The sequence below is a fragment of the Acanthamoeba castellanii genome (assembly GCF_000313135.1).
Source record: "Acanthamoeba castellanii str. Neff unplaced genomic scaffold scf7180000084770, whole genome shotgun sequence".
Taxonomy (NCBI): Eukaryota; Discosea; order Longamoebia; family Acanthamoebidae; genus Acanthamoeba; species Acanthamoeba castellanii.
The window spans coordinates 229,057-244,103 of NW_004457532.1; the positions used below are offsets into that span (position 1 = coordinate 229,057).

General features: G+C 59.7%; 5 protein-coding genes and 1 pseudogene across 5 annotated transcripts; 2 read left to right on the forward strand and 4 right to left on the reverse strand.

Annotated features, from left to right (window-relative positions):
* Nucleotides 1–271: 271 nt before the first annotated feature.
* ACA1_264290 (geranylgeranyl diphosphate synthase 1, putative) lies at nucleotides 272–1,972 on the reverse strand (the record flags this gene model as incomplete). Its single annotated transcript, XM_004341295.1, has 10 exons — nucleotides 272–367; nucleotides 476–552; nucleotides 640–766; nucleotides 861–939; nucleotides 1,018–1,078; nucleotides 1,176–1,277; nucleotides 1,370–1,486; nucleotides 1,568–1,614; nucleotides 1,691–1,845; nucleotides 1,934–1,972. 10 exons carry the CDS (start codon nucleotides 1,970–1,972, stop codon nucleotides 272–274), a joined length of 900 nt encoding a protein of 299 aa, XP_004341343.1.
* A 251-nt stretch (nucleotides 1,973–2,223) lies between these two features.
* ACA1_264300 (uncharacterized protein) lies at nucleotides 2,224–2,658 on the reverse strand (the record flags this gene model as incomplete). Its single annotated transcript, XM_004341296.1, has 1 exon — nucleotides 2,224–2,658. One exon carries the CDS (start codon nucleotides 2,656–2,658, stop codon nucleotides 2,224–2,226), a length of 435 nt encoding a protein of 144 aa, XP_004341344.1.
* Nucleotides 2,659–2,806: 148 nt separating this feature from the next.
* Nucleotides 2,807–5,936, reverse strand: ACA1_264310 (annotated as a pseudogene).
* An 8-nt stretch (nucleotides 5,937–5,944) lies between these two features.
* Nucleotides 5,945–10,410, reverse strand: ACA1_264320 (PH domain containing protein; the record flags this gene model as incomplete). The annotated part of the gene is made up of 12 exons (XM_004341297.1): nucleotides 5,945–6,226; nucleotides 6,312–6,431; nucleotides 6,510–6,680; nucleotides 6,783–6,888; nucleotides 6,957–7,153; nucleotides 7,226–7,320; nucleotides 7,410–7,637; nucleotides 7,731–7,810; nucleotides 7,920–8,068; nucleotides 8,179–9,906; nucleotides 10,133–10,190; nucleotides 10,265–10,410. The coding sequence occupies 12 exons, from the start codon at nucleotides 10,408–10,410 to the stop codon at nucleotides 5,945–5,947; spliced, it is 3,360 nt and encodes a 1,119-aa protein (XP_004341345.1).
* A 293-nt stretch (nucleotides 10,411–10,703) lies between these two features.
* ACA1_264330 (alpha/beta hydrolase domain containing protein) lies at nucleotides 10,704–12,202 on the forward strand (the record flags this gene model as incomplete). Its single annotated transcript, XM_004341298.1, has 5 exons — nucleotides 10,704–11,059; nucleotides 11,136–11,211; nucleotides 11,325–11,382; nucleotides 11,480–11,625; nucleotides 11,729–12,202. 5 exons carry the CDS (start codon nucleotides 10,704–10,706, stop codon nucleotides 12,200–12,202), a joined length of 1,110 nt encoding a protein of 369 aa, XP_004341346.1.
* A 457-nt stretch (nucleotides 12,203–12,659) lies between these two features.
* Nucleotides 12,660–14,923, forward strand: ACA1_264340 (uncharacterized protein; the record flags this gene model as incomplete). The annotated part of the gene is made up of 5 exons (XM_004341299.1): nucleotides 12,660–13,733; nucleotides 13,852–13,986; nucleotides 14,075–14,248; nucleotides 14,345–14,656; nucleotides 14,735–14,923. 5 exons carry the CDS (start codon nucleotides 12,660–12,662, stop codon nucleotides 14,921–14,923), a joined length of 1,884 nt encoding a protein of 627 aa, XP_004341347.1.
* Nucleotides 14,924–15,047: the final 124 nt, after the last annotated feature.

Consider the following 15,047-nt stretch of genomic DNA (forward strand, 5'->3'; position numbering starts at 1 on the left):
TGTGCGTGGTGTCAAAGAAAAACTAAAGTCTAGCCACGACGCGGAGGAGAGAAGGAAGAAGAGAAGGTCGACAAGGCCGTTAGGAGAAGTGATATTGGCCAACAGCCGTGGTCGACCCGGACCGCGAGAGTGGTGCTCCCGTGTTCTGCTTCTTTGACATTTCCGGTGATGTGCCAGCGACACTCCCATGTACATACCCCACATACCAACCGACCACCCTGCCAGGAAGGGGCGCGGTCGAGTGCTCTCTCTTGTTGCTCGACGTCGCGCCTTACACCTTGTACTGGGCCAGGAGCTCCACAATCTTCATGAGGAGATCGTTGCCGCCCAGCCTGTCGATTTCTTGGACGATGTCCTCGTGCAGGCCCTGTGCGAGCGCAAGGCGGGGCTAGTTAGCGCGTGTGTGATGTGCGGCACTGCGTGTGTGCGTATGCGCCACACGGGACACAGGTCGTAATATGCACGCCCGGGGTACCTTGAGAATGTTCCGGGTGTACTCAAAGGAGCCGGTCTGCTCCATGTACTTGACGGCGTACTTTTTGAGCTCCACGTCTACCCTCAGACCAAGGCGCAAAGAAGAAACCACGCTTGAGACCCAACAACAGCGGAAGAGTTGGTCAAGGAAAAGAAGAGCAATACCGTTCGTTCGCTGCTTGAGGATGGAGAGAAGCCTGTGGTCGTGCGGCACAGCGCGGATGGAGTGGATGATGGGGAAGGAGAACTTGCCCTCCGTGATATCCTCGCAGAAGCCCTTGTGGTCCATAAACTGTCGTGTCGTGTCGTGTGTGTGGCGGTTCAAGTGTGCAAAGGTCAGCGCCACCAATCTCACGGCCGTGAACGAGACAAGTATGAATGCGTACGTCTTGAGATTGCAAGTTGATGAAGTCGTCGCGCACTTGGAAGTAGTAAGCGAGCTTGTTGACGAGGGGGATATAGTCCCTGGCGGCACCGAGTTTGTCAGTATTCATCGGTGTCACGTGAGTTGCCCAGGGCGGCACACGAAGGTGGCACACTCACCGTTCGTCTTTGCTGAAGGCTTGGATCAGCTTCACCGCCAGGCGGAACAAACCGCCCGTCTCTGCACAAGTAGCGCCGCGTTAACGGAGAGAGCGTACGCGTGGTGGCGTAAGCGATCGAGTGTGGCGTCAGTGCGCAGGGAGAAGAGGTGCGCGTACTGTCGAGGACCATCTTCTTGTACTCTTCCTCGGTGGGGCAGATTTGGTGGTCTCGCCAGAAGATGTCGAATCCTTGGCCGTGGTGGAGGTTGATCATTTCCTCTGCGGCAATGAACACCGTCAGCAACTTCCACGACCAGCTCCCGATAGGTCTCACGCTATAGAGATGTGTGTCGTGGTGCACCACCGCCTACCTAGGAACATGGCACTGGCCTTGGGGTTGTTCATGGAGGCGCATTGCTGGAGCGCCACGAAGTAGACGTAGTTGGCGCAGTTGATGGCCGACGCGACGCCGTAAACCTTGTGGGCCACTGCGGACCACAACGCAACGTGGTGATCAGCACCAAGCCGCACATAGAGACCAAGGAGCAAGTCGCGCATGGAGCACCTACCGGGCAAGCCTCTCCTGAGCACGGAGTTGTCTTCAATGTCGTCGATCCTGCATTGGTGGCATGGGGTCGAGAGGAATGAACACCACGCTCCAGCAAGAGGATAGAAGAGGGGAGTTGAGGTACAGAAGGCTAGAGTTGTGGAGCATGGAGACAATGGTCTTGATCTGATTAAGCTCAGGTTCAGAGATCTGGAGCCACTTGTTGAAGGAATCAATGAGTTTGCCGCGCACGTCCTTGCCCGGCACCTGAAGCAGGTACTCATAGGGCTCCAGCAAAATCTGTTCACATCCATTCAATTGATTTGAACAGTAAAAACCTGCAGTTCTGCACGTGCAAGTACTGATGCAGCTCTTAATCTAGATGTACCTCTTTGGAGCTGTAGGTGAGAGTCGGCTTACCGTCCATTATATGTGGCGTGAGTGTTGTGCTGTGCGTACGTGTGCGGGCGTGATTGTGCTGTGTGTGTTTGCAGGCGTGGCTCCCTTCTTCGCCAAAAGATCTTCTCGTCCCTATCCATTTCTCTCCACTTTTCTTTCCCTACCCCCAAAAGAAAACAAGGGAAATCAGGGAACGGTCTTTGTTTTTATTGGCTGCCGGGGGGATTCGCAGGCAGGGGTCGTTGGCCGAAACGACCACCCAAAGAGTCACTACTCCTCTCATAGGAGGGGCATTGCAGGAGTTAGGAAGGTGCGGAAGAGGGCGTGCGCCGTGAGGAGGTGGACGGCGATGTCGAAGCAGGTCAGCGCGAAGTCGACGGTCAAGCGCGGACCGCGGTACTCGCGCACGCTCCAGTCCCGGATGCGCACGGCGTAGTACCCCGAGTTCCAGGCCCAAACGTAGTAGGTGTGGGCCAGGGCGTGGACGAGCACGAACGGACCCCAGCTCTCGTGCAGGCAGTAGGCCATGAGCGGGGTGGCCATGTCGAACACGAAGTAGTACCGCCGGGCCTTGAGCTGCTCGAGCGTGGGCGCCTGGAGTCGCAGGAGCACGTTGGCGTGGGCGTAGGCGTGGAAGACCTCGATCACGAGCAGGACCAGCCCCAGCGTCGTGAGCTGGCCCTCTGAGAAGAAGCGTTCGAGCAGCGCGAGCATGTTGTGTTGAGTACGCAGTCGAAAAAGAAGAAGACTCATCACGAACGTAGCTTGCTGTTGTACAACCCAATCATTTCCTGCGCATTCGCTTTCGAAATTTCACCGTTAGAGTCACGGTGTGTTCACACTTTCACACTTTCTCACTTTCTCACTGACTCGCTTTCGTCGCAGCTGCGGTCGTCGTCTTGAGCTTTTCGTTGAGCGTGTCGATGGTGTTGATCAGCTGCATGGCCCGCAGTTCCACTGTGACCTGCTTGGCGTAGCGCGTCACCAGCTTGTAGTCTTCGGACCCAAGCTGTGCACGCACCCATTGCGGCTGTAGATAAGCGCCAGCGAGGGCACATTGCAGGGGGGCAGGGCAGGGACTCACCTTCATGGTGTGTCGGAAGTAGAAGCCCTTCCACAGGACGAGGTTCTCGACGCCAGTGTCGGGAAAGAAGACATCGATCTCGGCCATGTAGAAGGGGTTCACGAAGTCGAACTTCTTGTGGTTGTTGTTCACGATGAAGGACCAGATCGAGACGGTCTTCTCCTTCAGCCGCGACTCTTCCCTCTCCTTCTGCGAGTTACTGCAAGCAGACCATCACAGAATGAGCGGCGCCAAGAACGCGCACGTCGGGTGCAATTGCCTCCTGGAAGAGCGGGGGAGGGGCGCCCATATACCAGAGGAACGTGCCGAACTGGCAGTCGTATAGGTGCTCCAGCAGGAAGACCAAGAAGCGCTCGTTGAACTCGAAAGCGCACGGGAACTGCTGCGTGAGCTGGTACACCATGTCCAGGAACTGCACACACAAGGCACCCAACATGAGTCAACGGCACACAAGGCCCGCTAGGTCTTAGACCTGCGAGGCCGCGGCGTGTTTGCATGCAAGCAGTCATCGTCGGTGGGAATGCGCACCTGTGGGAAGATGGGGGCTCGCTGCGATGTGCCGGCGTCATCCGGGTGCGCATGGCCTGAACACACAACCGCCGAGAGTAGTACAGTGAGTAAAACAATAACGCCCGAGGCATCTGACCGCTGCCAACGACAGAATGCGGGAGAAGGTGAGTGCGTGTGATCACGTGCCGTATCGCTCATCGAATTTATGTCCGAAGCTGAGGAACTCCTTCTCGATGAGCACGGCGAAGCCTCGGATGCTTCGGTAGTGCTTGTCCAGCATCAGCTGGGCCAGCGCGGCCACCTGTGGCGTTCGGTCCCACCCGTCGCTGCCTGCACCACGCACCGCAGTGAGTCCCACGCCGCTACAACCGAGGTCTAATCGGAGGCACACTTGAAGGGCGGCGGGGGCGTACAGTGAATGAGGACGGAGGTCTGTTTGTACACGCAGAGCGCCACGCTGGTGGCGGCGGTCAAGATGAGGGACAGGTGGTCGAGCCACTTGGTCCGCTCGAGGTTGGACAGCCACGACGCGGAGAGCGGGGAGGGCGGCGTGGTGGGGGTCGACATGAGCGAGAATGCGGAGGACGAAGAGGAGGAGGTGGGCGAGCTGGGCAGCGACGTAGCGTCGAATATGCACAGCTGGTTGAGCTTGTTGTAGCTCTCCCGCATCACGTGGATGTTGCCTGCATGCAGAGTTCTCCCCTCAGCGCTTGCGCAAACCATCGCAGCAGACACTCGCGAGAGCACAAGAACGGCCGTACCGATGTTGAGGAAGTCCAGGCGACTGTTGGGTCCGCACTTTTCCACGCCCGCGCCCATGGCTTGGTTGGCCATGGCGTTCACTCGTGGCCTGAAAGACAACCATAATAGTAATGATAATGATAAGAAAACCTTGATTCATTGACAGTACGGTGCGTCTGTGAGGGTGTTTTCGGGCGTACCGGGCATCATAGATACGGAGCACCGAGTTCGGCTTGTCCGCGGTGGGGTTGGAGCGATAGATCGACTCGAGGAGGAACTCATCTACCCCCCCCCCAGGCGAACGATCAGCAACACAAGTACCACGGTGGCGGCTGTAGTAGTGGCGGCGGTGGCGGCGGCGGGGTTTGTTGTACCTTGGGGACAGCTGTTCCCTCGGAAGCCCACCATGGGCTGAGATGATCGGGTGATCGAGGCGCCATTACGGAACAGATAGGCTGCGCCGCGCAAGAGAGACTGGGTGAGCGCGCGCCACGCAGAGAGCTTCGGGCGCGTGGTGGTGGTGTGGTGGTGAATTCGGAACGTACACAGGGCCGGAATGCGTCCCTTGCTGCGGAATTCGAAGATCGGACTTAAAACTTCGTCGAGCACCTGCACCGGCACACCTGTGCGACGCGACGTACAAGAGTCAAGACGGAGCCCGGGCACTGGGGCGCGAGGGCTTGATTCGTGACTCGTACCGATGTACTCGGGGTAGGTGGGCGCCCGCGTGTATCGCTTGTTGATGTCGCTCAGCCGCCACCGCTTTCCCAACTTGCCTGCAACACATACACACAATGACAGAGTGAGGCAACGCGCAACACACCACAGCGTGAACAGCCGAACCGCCGCGAGAGGTCGCACCTGCCAGCTGGAATTGTCGGTCGTACTCCTCCTGCACATTGAAGAGCTGCCAGCCATCGTTCACGCCCTAACGGGGGGAAGGGAATAGGGAGTGAGCGTTGAGGAAGCCATCCGTGCTGAAACAAATAACTAAATAAAACAATTCATTAATAAAACAAGGCACCTCCCACTTGAAGTCGAGCGCAAAGGTTTTGAGCGCCTTGCCGGGGAAAGCGTTCTGGTGCAAAATCTGAAAACGAAGAAGACGAAGTCGAAGAAGAGAACGGACATAGATGGTCAGACCCAGTGAGCAAACTCACGCGCGGCGGCGAGTGCGTGCGTCTCCGTACGTCGTGCCAGTGGCGAGCGAGATTCTTGGAGGCAAAGCGGAAGCGGACGTTGGGTCGGAAGTCCTTGGAGTGAATCAGCAGCGTGTTCTTGGCCACCTTGGATATCCGCCAGATGGAGCCCAGCGGGATGCGCATGCCCTGCATCGCCAGCCCCATCGGCGAGCGGATTTAACCGGTGCCCATCACCCCCCAAATAACGATGCAATCAGGGATGCGCACCTCAGAGGCCAGGGCGCGCGGGTTAAACATGAGCGCGTAGTTGGTACAGCACAACGTGCCCACAACCAGCTGCGCAGTGTGTCGTGAGTTGTGTGAGAATGTTGCTTCGTTACCAAGGCTGGAGCGAGGAGGGACGGGCGCACCTGGCTGGGCATGACCAGCCCGACGCCGGAGAGGTGCTGCCGGAGCACCTCACCGCCGATGCAGAAGCGCGCGAGCGAGGCGTCGACATCTTCCATGCCGCCCATCTTCTTGATCAGGCTCCCCGAGCCACCGTTCGTGGTGGTCGATGCACCCTCACCAGCGTCCTGAGCACCACCGGTTGAGCGCGAAACGTTGTCAACTCATCGGCGCCTCGCTTCTGAAATATTCTGGACAGTCGAGTCCGTTGGGGGGAGGGGGCAGTGCGTACCTCGACGTTGTCGGAGGAGTGGGGCGAGAACTTGACGATGAGACAGTACGACCGCCTGTCGGCGACGTCCGGTTCGGACCGGGGCGAAGCACTGAACAGGGTCTTGGGCTGGAGCTCCACGATGGTCTGCGCACACAGCACCACGTGGTAGCAATTCAGATTTCGCTCCTTCACCAATACTTGGTGCCCCCCCCCCACGGAGTATACGCACATTGGTCCCGAGGGCGTAGTGGGCGAGGGTCTGGCCCTCTTGCAGCCAGATGTCAGGCGAGGGCGGATTGGAGGCCAGCAGTCCGTAGTGCTCCCATCGGCGCTTCTCAATGCCCAGCCACTGCACGACGCGGCGACGCCCACACACCCTTCTTTAAGAAGGCTGAGAGCAAGGCCTTGGGCTGGGTGTAGTACGCACGTTGCACACAGAGTGAGTGGCTTCGAGCACGGTGATGGACGAAGGATCGAGCAGCAGCCGACCCTCTGCGACGGAGGGCACCAGCAGACCGCGCGTGGTGTCGCGCAGCTCGGTCTTGTCCTCCTCGTGGAGGCAGAGCTCCAGGAATCGCTTTTTCAGCTCCAAGATATCCTGTGAAGGCACGAGGCACCACGATCAGAGGGCACACTTCGTCTTGTGTCCCCCCTCCCCGCCAATCGACGTAACGTTGTGGTGGGAGGGGGCAAGCGGTACCATGTCCTGTAGGTGGTAGGCGGCGAGGATGTTGTCGGGATTGAGCCACAGGGTGCCGTCTCGCTTGTGAATCAGCAGGCCGTAGTGCTCTACGTCGCTGCACGTCCTGTCGACAATAACACAGTTGAGTGTGAAAAGAGCGAAAGCGAAAGCGAAGCGGGGGAGGGGGAGTACTTGAGACGAGAGCCGACGGTGGTCATGACATCGCGTACGGTGGTGTACTTGTTGAACTTGAAGAGCTGGCTGCTGCGTCCAGTTGTGTGCGGTTCAGCCGCGGCGCCATCGATGGTGTACAGGATCTGCAGCACATAGTTGTTGCTCTTGTCGTTGGCGTACTTCGAGTCCTCGATACAGCGGAGCTCCACCGCCGCCTGATGGCGATACGTCAGTCAGCGAATGGACCAACAATCAGCTAAAGTGGGTGGGTGGGTGGGTGAACGTACCCCTTCGTCGAAGTCGTATCGCCACAGCTGTGACTCCTCGTCGAGCCACACGCCTCGGCAGGCCACGTCCTTTGGTGCCACTTTGGATCCCGGGTCTGGAACACGAGAACGATTGCTCAATAGATGAGCGCACGCACAACCGCACGCGACACGCGACACACGTGGAGAGGCGGAAAGGCGGTACCCTTTGGCGAGAGGTCGCCAGGTCCGCTATTGACGGGCGCATAGAGTCCGTAGTAGAGCTGTTCCTTGGACTCCTTGGCCCTCTTCATCTGCAGCTTCTTGAGCCAGTTGGCGAGCGGCTTCTTCTTGAGCAGCGATTCCACTGTGGCGCTGATGTCGTACTTGACCGCCTTCGTCTTGTTGCTCAACTCCGAACACGAAATCTTGAGCGAGACCTGCAGCTGGGCTCCTGCGCAGTACACAGAAGCGTCGATTGATGGTGAGAACACCGCCGGTCCGGCCACGGCCGGTATGGCCCTCGTGAGAATCGCAGCGCGAGTACCTGTCGAGGCGGACAGCGTCTCGCTGGAGGTGCTCCTAGCGCTCATGGTGGCCCGCCCAGAAAACGCCGAAGCAAGAGCACTGGAGCGGGTGGTGCAGGTGAGGCTCGACCGAAACGTGTGCGTGAGGAGAGAGAGAGAGAGAGAAAGAGAGAAGAGGGTTGAGAAAAAAAGCGTGGCTGGCGACGTACGAGGTAAGGTTGGAGGTGGGGACGGGCGTGGACGAGGTCGGGGAATTGGGCATCACCGACTTGACGGGCTTGGCCCCTTTCAGCAAAGCTGCGCGCTTCCGACGATCCGGGCGATCCCAGCGCTCAGGAGCCATGTCTTCGTTCGGCGACTGCGCCAAGCAAGAGAACAAAATTAAAAAAAAATGAATTAGCAATTGAAAAATGAAGATGACCCGTGGGGGGGGCGAAAGACGAAGAAGAGCAAAGAGCGACAACGTACCTCCATAGCAGAGTGGGTCCGGTTGGTGCGCTTGAGCTTCAAGTCTTCGGTCTGTCCGCGCCTCCAGTTCTCCATTCGGCGTCGCGGGGGCACCGGAGGCGGATGGGGCTTGAGGGGCGTCAGCATGGAATGGGAGAGCGGCGACGCGGCCGCCGATGACGAGGCCGACAGCCCCGACGTGGGCAGCATCGGGACGTGGTGAGAGAAGGTGAGGGACTTGCCGGCATGCGCATCGCGCGTGAGGGAGGTGGAGAGGCGCGCCGATGCGCTGGCCGTCGTCTCTTTCATCGATATCCGGCGCCACGACGGTGAGTCGGACCCCGAGTCCTCCGCACCGCCTGCCACTGAGCCGTCAGTGTGGTGGCTGGACGCGTCAGGCTCCACTACATCCCCGCTCTTGTCATCGTTGTGGTTCAGGCCCTCCTCGGCGTCGTCGTTCATGTCGTCGTCATCTTCATCGTCGTCGTCGTCAATATCCCCGTCTTCTCGGTGCTCGGTGGAATTGGAAAGCCGCCGCTCGTCTTCGATCTCGACCAGCTCATCCTCGCCGTCCTCCTCGTCCCACTCCTCCTTCTTGGGCTCGTCGGTCTTGTCGTCGGTGTCGTCCGTCTCATCGTCTGACTTGCCCTCGGTGGCGCTCTCCGTCTCCTCGGCTTCGTCCTCGGTACTCGCCACGGCAAGCCCGGTCGACGCCGCGGCCTCCTGGGCGGCCTTGGCCCCCTTGGCTCGGATCTCCTGCCTGATGGTGCGGCGGAACTCGCGTTCGATCTTCTTCTTTTTCTTCTCGGCCTCCTTGGCCAGTCGCTCGTTCTTGGCCTTGGCCTTCTCCAGCTCGAGGATGGTGTTCTTCTGGTACAGGATCATCTCCTCGTTCTCGCTCAGCTTGCTCTGCAGGTTCTCGATCATCTCCTTGAGCCCGCGCTCGCCCTCGGGCAGCGCCGACACGTCCGGCATGAGCAGCGCCGGTGCGGCGGCCACGTGTCTTTGGCTGACGAGCAGCTGGGCGGCGTATGCCGCGTCCCTGTCCTCCCGCTCCTTCTTCTCGCGGAGCTTTTTGCGCAGCTGCTTCTTCTTCCGCTTGAACCGGGCCTCCATCTCCTCCTGGCGCTTCTTCCACTTCTCGTCCTGCGCGAGGTCGCTCTCTCGGCGCACCCGCTCGAGCTCCTCCCGCGCGGCTCGCTCGCTCTCCTGCGCAGCGCGCAGGGCCTCCTCCACCTCTTTGAGCTTCTGCGCGGCGATCTCCTTTTCGTGCATCTGGCGGATGTGGTACTCGATGCCCTTGACCCACCGCTCGCGCTCCTTGTCGCTCGACGCCAGGAGAAAGAAGATGCGCTTCTCGGTCTCGATCTGGAAGCCCTTGTCGTACTGCGCGCGCTTCTTGCGCTCGCCCTCGTCCTCCTCGCTGTCGCTGTCGTCCAGGCTGCAGGTGCTGCTCGTGCTGCTGGCGCTGCTGGTTATGGTCACGCTCGGCTGCTCGCCCGAGTCGGAGCCGACCGGCGGCACGGCCACGGCGAGCTGATGGACCCCGGCAACGCTACCGCCTCGTTTGTGACTGCGGCGAGCCAGGCCGCTGCCCTCCGAGCCGCTGCCGCCCGCCTCGATCTCCTTCTCCTTGCTCTCCGAGCGCTCGCGCTTGAGGTGCATGAAGCTGCCACTCTTCTTCACCAGACTCACGGGCGCCTCGGCCTGTGCTGAAACGGAGAGGACTTCGCGCAGCGGAATGAAACCCTGTTGGCGTGCACACGAATGATGGCTTCATTAGACGTCCAACTCAACCCACGCAAGCCAGCGAAGCACCATAGCACCACTTGGTTGCACACAAATGAAACGTTGACAGAGCATTTGGTTGTCTCTATGTTTAGCATTGGTTGAGGGTGGAAGAGGGCAGGCAAGGGCATTTCCGAACCCAGAAGAACGAAGACGAACAAAGAACGAAGGAGAGGGGGGGGGTCACCTTCGCTGTCTTGTCCTTGGCGACACTGTAGACCAGCTTATCACCTCGCTTCTCGAACCTGACCGGAACCAAAGAGGCGGGTTGAGAGAAAGAGCGGGGGGGGGTACGCAAGGTGAGAGAAGGCAATCTTACCACCGCACTTTCCAGTTCTTCCTCTTGGCACCACGCTTTACAAGCCAGCCCTCGAGATTGGGTTCTCCACCAACCGGCGACAAACCGCCCACCTCGTCAAGGGTCCCCTGGTGGCCCAGTGGCTCACCATAAGGAGTGGATTCCATCTAACCAACAAGAGGAGCGAGATGTGCAATCCTCCTTTGCCCCACGAACGACGGGGCTGAACCTGCCGGAAGGGAATTAATTGTAAAATGCGAAACGAAAAGTTGTTTCCAAAATCATTTTATTAAAAATGTGCCTATTGGTGGTAAATTCCGGGCAATTTCCTTCGGGCAATTGGAGTATTAGGCTGCCCACGTCACGGGCTGCGCTGAAAGATTGAGCAGATGCCTGCCGCACGGCTTGTCCATCAATCCAGCAACTGGCACCAGAGTCAAGCTGCAGGTAAAGAGACAACATGGATTTCGCGGTGAGGATGCGCAATGCGCTGATTGCGTCAACACGAGGCTACTTCGCCACGACCTCGGATGTGATCGTGAGCGAGTACGACGTGGCCTATTACTCGGGGGAGGACTTCTTTGATCGGAAGCACCGACTCAACGTGCACTACCACGCCTCCCCAGCCGCGCCACCGGCCACGTCGCCGACAGAGGAGGACCAGTCGCCGCCGACCGAGGAGCCTTCTGGGGACGAGCTTCGGCCCAAACCAAAGAAACTGCCCGTGGTGGTGTTCATTCACGGTGGTGGCTGGAAGCGAGGCGATCGCAACTACATCTTCGACGCCTACAACAACTTTGGCAAGGCCATTGCTGCGTATGCCGCCTCTGTTTAGCCGCTGTCCTGTCCAATGCTGTTCTGTTACTAATTATTGGTGTCTATGTACCCCCAGGGAAGGGTTTGTCGTTGTGGTGCCTTCCTACCGGCTTTCGATTGCTGTAGACGGAGGTGTGCAGCACCCCAAGCACGTTCATGATGTCGCACACGCCCTTCGCGTACCGCCACCTCCCGCCCTCTGCTGATTGTGGCGCCATTCGATCATGTGAAACATGGTAGCTGAGTGTACTCGTGTCGTGTGCAGTGGGTGAAGGATAACATCGGTCGCTACAACGGAGACGAAGATATGATCTTCCTCAGTGGTAGGTTCTTCCTCGCCAATACACTTCTTCTGTTACTGTCGCGTCGTGCCACTCTGTGCTGATGGAGAGCTGTGCTCACTGTTTTTCGCCGCTGTAGGGCACTCTGCCGGAGGCCACCTGGCCGCTTTGCTGGCCCTCGACACTCACTACATGGCAGACGTGGGCCTGGAGCCAGAGTTGGTCAAGGGCGTTGTCGGCATCTGTGGCGTGTACGATCTGGTCACGGGTTACACCCGATTCTTGGTATGGTTCTCTCTTCTCCGCCGGGCCACCAGCTTTCGCCCCTCGTGCAGCTCTGGCTTACCTTCGCACAACCACCACATGGCTTGGTCGGCACTTGATTTAGCTTCGAAACCTGTACCTGGCCGATGCGTTCGGACACGACCAAGCCGTCCTCCGGGAGGCCTCGCCCGTGCACCACGCACGAAGCAACGCGCCGCCCTTCATGCTCTTCAACGCCGCCATGGACTTTGGCTTGGAGGACGACTCGCTGCGCCTGCGGGCGGAGCTGGCGGCTCGTGACGGCTCCGTGGCGCATCGATCCTTCCCGGGCACCGACCACGGCTCCATCATCGGCCTCGGCCCCGCCTGGGGCAGACCCTACGCGCCGCTCGTCCGAGAGACCTGCGCCTGGCTCAATAAGCAGATCGCCGCCATCACGGATGACCGCGAGACGAAGAACGATCTCCGCACCGAGGACGAGGAGCAGAAGCAACAGCGCGCCGAGGCCGACGAGGGCGAGGGGTCACCGGCAGAGGCCCACGAAGGCAGCCGATCGGAGGCCGACGTCATGGTGCTGCGCGCCTATGGCTGGGAGTGAACAGCAGCCGTGCCCGGCGTGTTTGGGACAGAAATGAGCTCGCCGAGAGCGGAAGGAGAGAGGGTCTGCGATCTGCCGCCAGGTGTTGGTGCTAATTTATTTCTTCTTGCGGGCCAATTAGGGACCAAGCATTTGTTATTATTTGTTAATGTGAAATGTTATTTTCACATTAATTACAAAATGTAATGTATATATTTCAATTTTATTTGGTGGACCTGCGGCGGGAAGGTTGTGCGCGGGCCTTGCAACAACCGAGACAAAAGAACAAAGGGCTCACCGTGCTGTCAGAGGCAGATCAGAGCATCAACAGCTGCACGACACGTCGTGCTCGGCGCATGATCAACAATACCCTCTCGCCCAACGATCGTTTCTCGAAGCCAGAGCGAAAATCCCGATTTGATTAAAAGAAGAATAACAAGTAGTAAAAAGAAGACCAGTTGACGAGGAGAGAAGAAAGATGGAGCTGGATCCTGCCAAGCTGAATGACTACCCGATCAAGATCTTGCAGAACTACTGCAAGACGCAGAACCTGGCGGTGAGAGGGACGCGGAAGAACGACTACGTGCTGGTCATCTTGGCCCATCTCCAAAAGACCAACAAGACGGACGGCGTCAAGATCGCGCGGGCGAGCGCCAAGCTCGGGATCGATGCCGAGGCCGTGAAGAAGTGGGAGGAGGAGGAGCAGCGCCGGCGCGACGAAGAGCGGGTCAAGTACGAGCAGTGGCGCGCCGAAGAGGACGAGCGCAAGCGCAAGGCCCACGCCGAGGAGCTCCGCCTGCTCGAGGAGAAGCAGCGCCAGGCCGCCAGGGAGGAGGAGGCCAAGCGCGAGTGGCACGAGCTCAAGAAGAAGGGCGCCCGCCGCCGCGAGCTCGACGCCCAGCGCGCCCGCGAGCGCGCCCTCGGCTCCGTCGGACAGCTGCCCTGGACCCTCGACACCTTCCTCCGCCCGTACCCCGCTCCCTCCCCTCAGACGTCCCTCTCGCCATCGCCATCGCCAACTGCGGCGGCCGCGGCGGCGGAGAAGGTGCGGCGGCTCAAGGCCGACCCGACGAGCTACTTCTCCCGCCTGCCCGATGGTGTGCTCGCGCACTGCCTCCACTATGTCGACCCCGCTTCGTCGTCGTCGTCTTCATCGTCGGCGGCGACGGCGGCGGCAGAGCGGACGCAGGGCCAGATGCGGTGCCTGCACGTGGAGAAGCCGGAGGCGGGCCACGCGGTGCGGATCGTGGCAGCGCTGGAGCTGAACAAGAAGGGCCAGCGGTCGCTGGTGGTGATCAACAAGCCGGGGCTGTCCTACCTCGAGCAGCTGGAGCAGGCCGAGGTGTGGGTGGGCCAGCGCGGGGGCAAGCTCGCCGTCTACACGATCGACCTCAAGCACCTCAAGGACTCCCGGAGCGAGAAGTGGAAGAAGCGGCAGACCTTCCGGGTGCGCGACGAGCGCGAGAAGCAGAGCGTGCGTCAGCTCGTCCAGGTCGGCCAGCGCGTGTGGGCCATGGCCGAGGCCGAGGAACCCGCCGTGTTCGATCTCAAGGTTTACGCGCGCCTTTCGCTTTCGCTCTTTTTCTTCGTTTTCGTTTTATCTTATATCAACGCCACGCGCTCGTGTGTGTCGTGTGTGCGCTCGTGCGTTGCGTATCCGCCAAATGCAGACGTACTCGCAGCTGTCGCTGCCTGAAGGGAAGAAGGGACGCGAGGTCATCCGGTGCCTCGGGCACACGCCAGAGCAATCTGTGGTGTGGGCCGGATTCACCGCGGGTCTCCTCCGAGGCTACGATGCTGATGACGTACGCTTCCCCCTCCCATCCTCGTAGAGCGCCATGTCCGTTCACTTAGCGAGCTCACCTTGTTGTCGCGTATGCACTACGTCTGCAGATGTCAGTCGTGTGCGAGCACTCAATTCGACCATCGAAGAAGACGAAGGCCAAGAAGACCAAAGACGACAAGGAGGACGAAGAGGACCGCGAGAGGATCAACTGCATGCTTCCCATCGGCAGCTCCCATCTCTGGGTGGGCACCACCAAGGGCATCCGCACTTTTTTCATCGCTGTACGTAGAACCCCTTCTCTCTTCGACACACACGATACACACGATACACACGACACACACCGACTTACACGACACGCACGACATGGCGGCAAACAGCCAAGCGGAAAGGGCAAGGAGGTGCAGCTGCTGCCGGCTTCGTTCCTGCCGACGGACAAGCCCGTGGCGGCGCTCTGCCGCTCGAGCTTCGACGAAGAGGAGGCCGCGCCCGGGTCGCCGCCGCTCAAGCGGGTGTGGGTGACGACCAAGGACAGCATCTGGGTGGTCCAGTGCACCGAAGAGGGCCGCATGACCGGCGTTTCGGCCAAGATGAGCGGAGGGCTCGCATTCCCTGCTGACGGCCTCGTCGAGCTGGGCAGCACCGTCTTCACCTACGGCTCCGCTCAACGGATGGTGCTCTGGTCCGCTCGAGTACGTAGCACCACCGCACACGCCACCAGAAAACACCGCACACACCGCGCTTGGCGCTCACTAGCTCTTATGGTGCAGGACGTGAGTTACCTTTCCTCGGGTCCGGACATGGACGCCTACTACGGTACGACGGACAAGAGCAAGAAGCGGAAGACCAAGTGGAACGACAGCGTCAAGGGCATGTGCAGCGGGCCGGAGTTCTACGTCGGGGTGCGCACGCTGTGGACCGTCGACGACCAGTTCCTCGCCGTGTGGCGCGCCGAGTGATGATGATGTCACCATGTCACCACCGGGCCACCACGACAAGAACCTCCCGCAAGCTCAACTTCGCTGGTTGTTGTACAGAAGTTTTGACGCGGCTTCCGGAGACCACCGGTACAAGTGACCACAA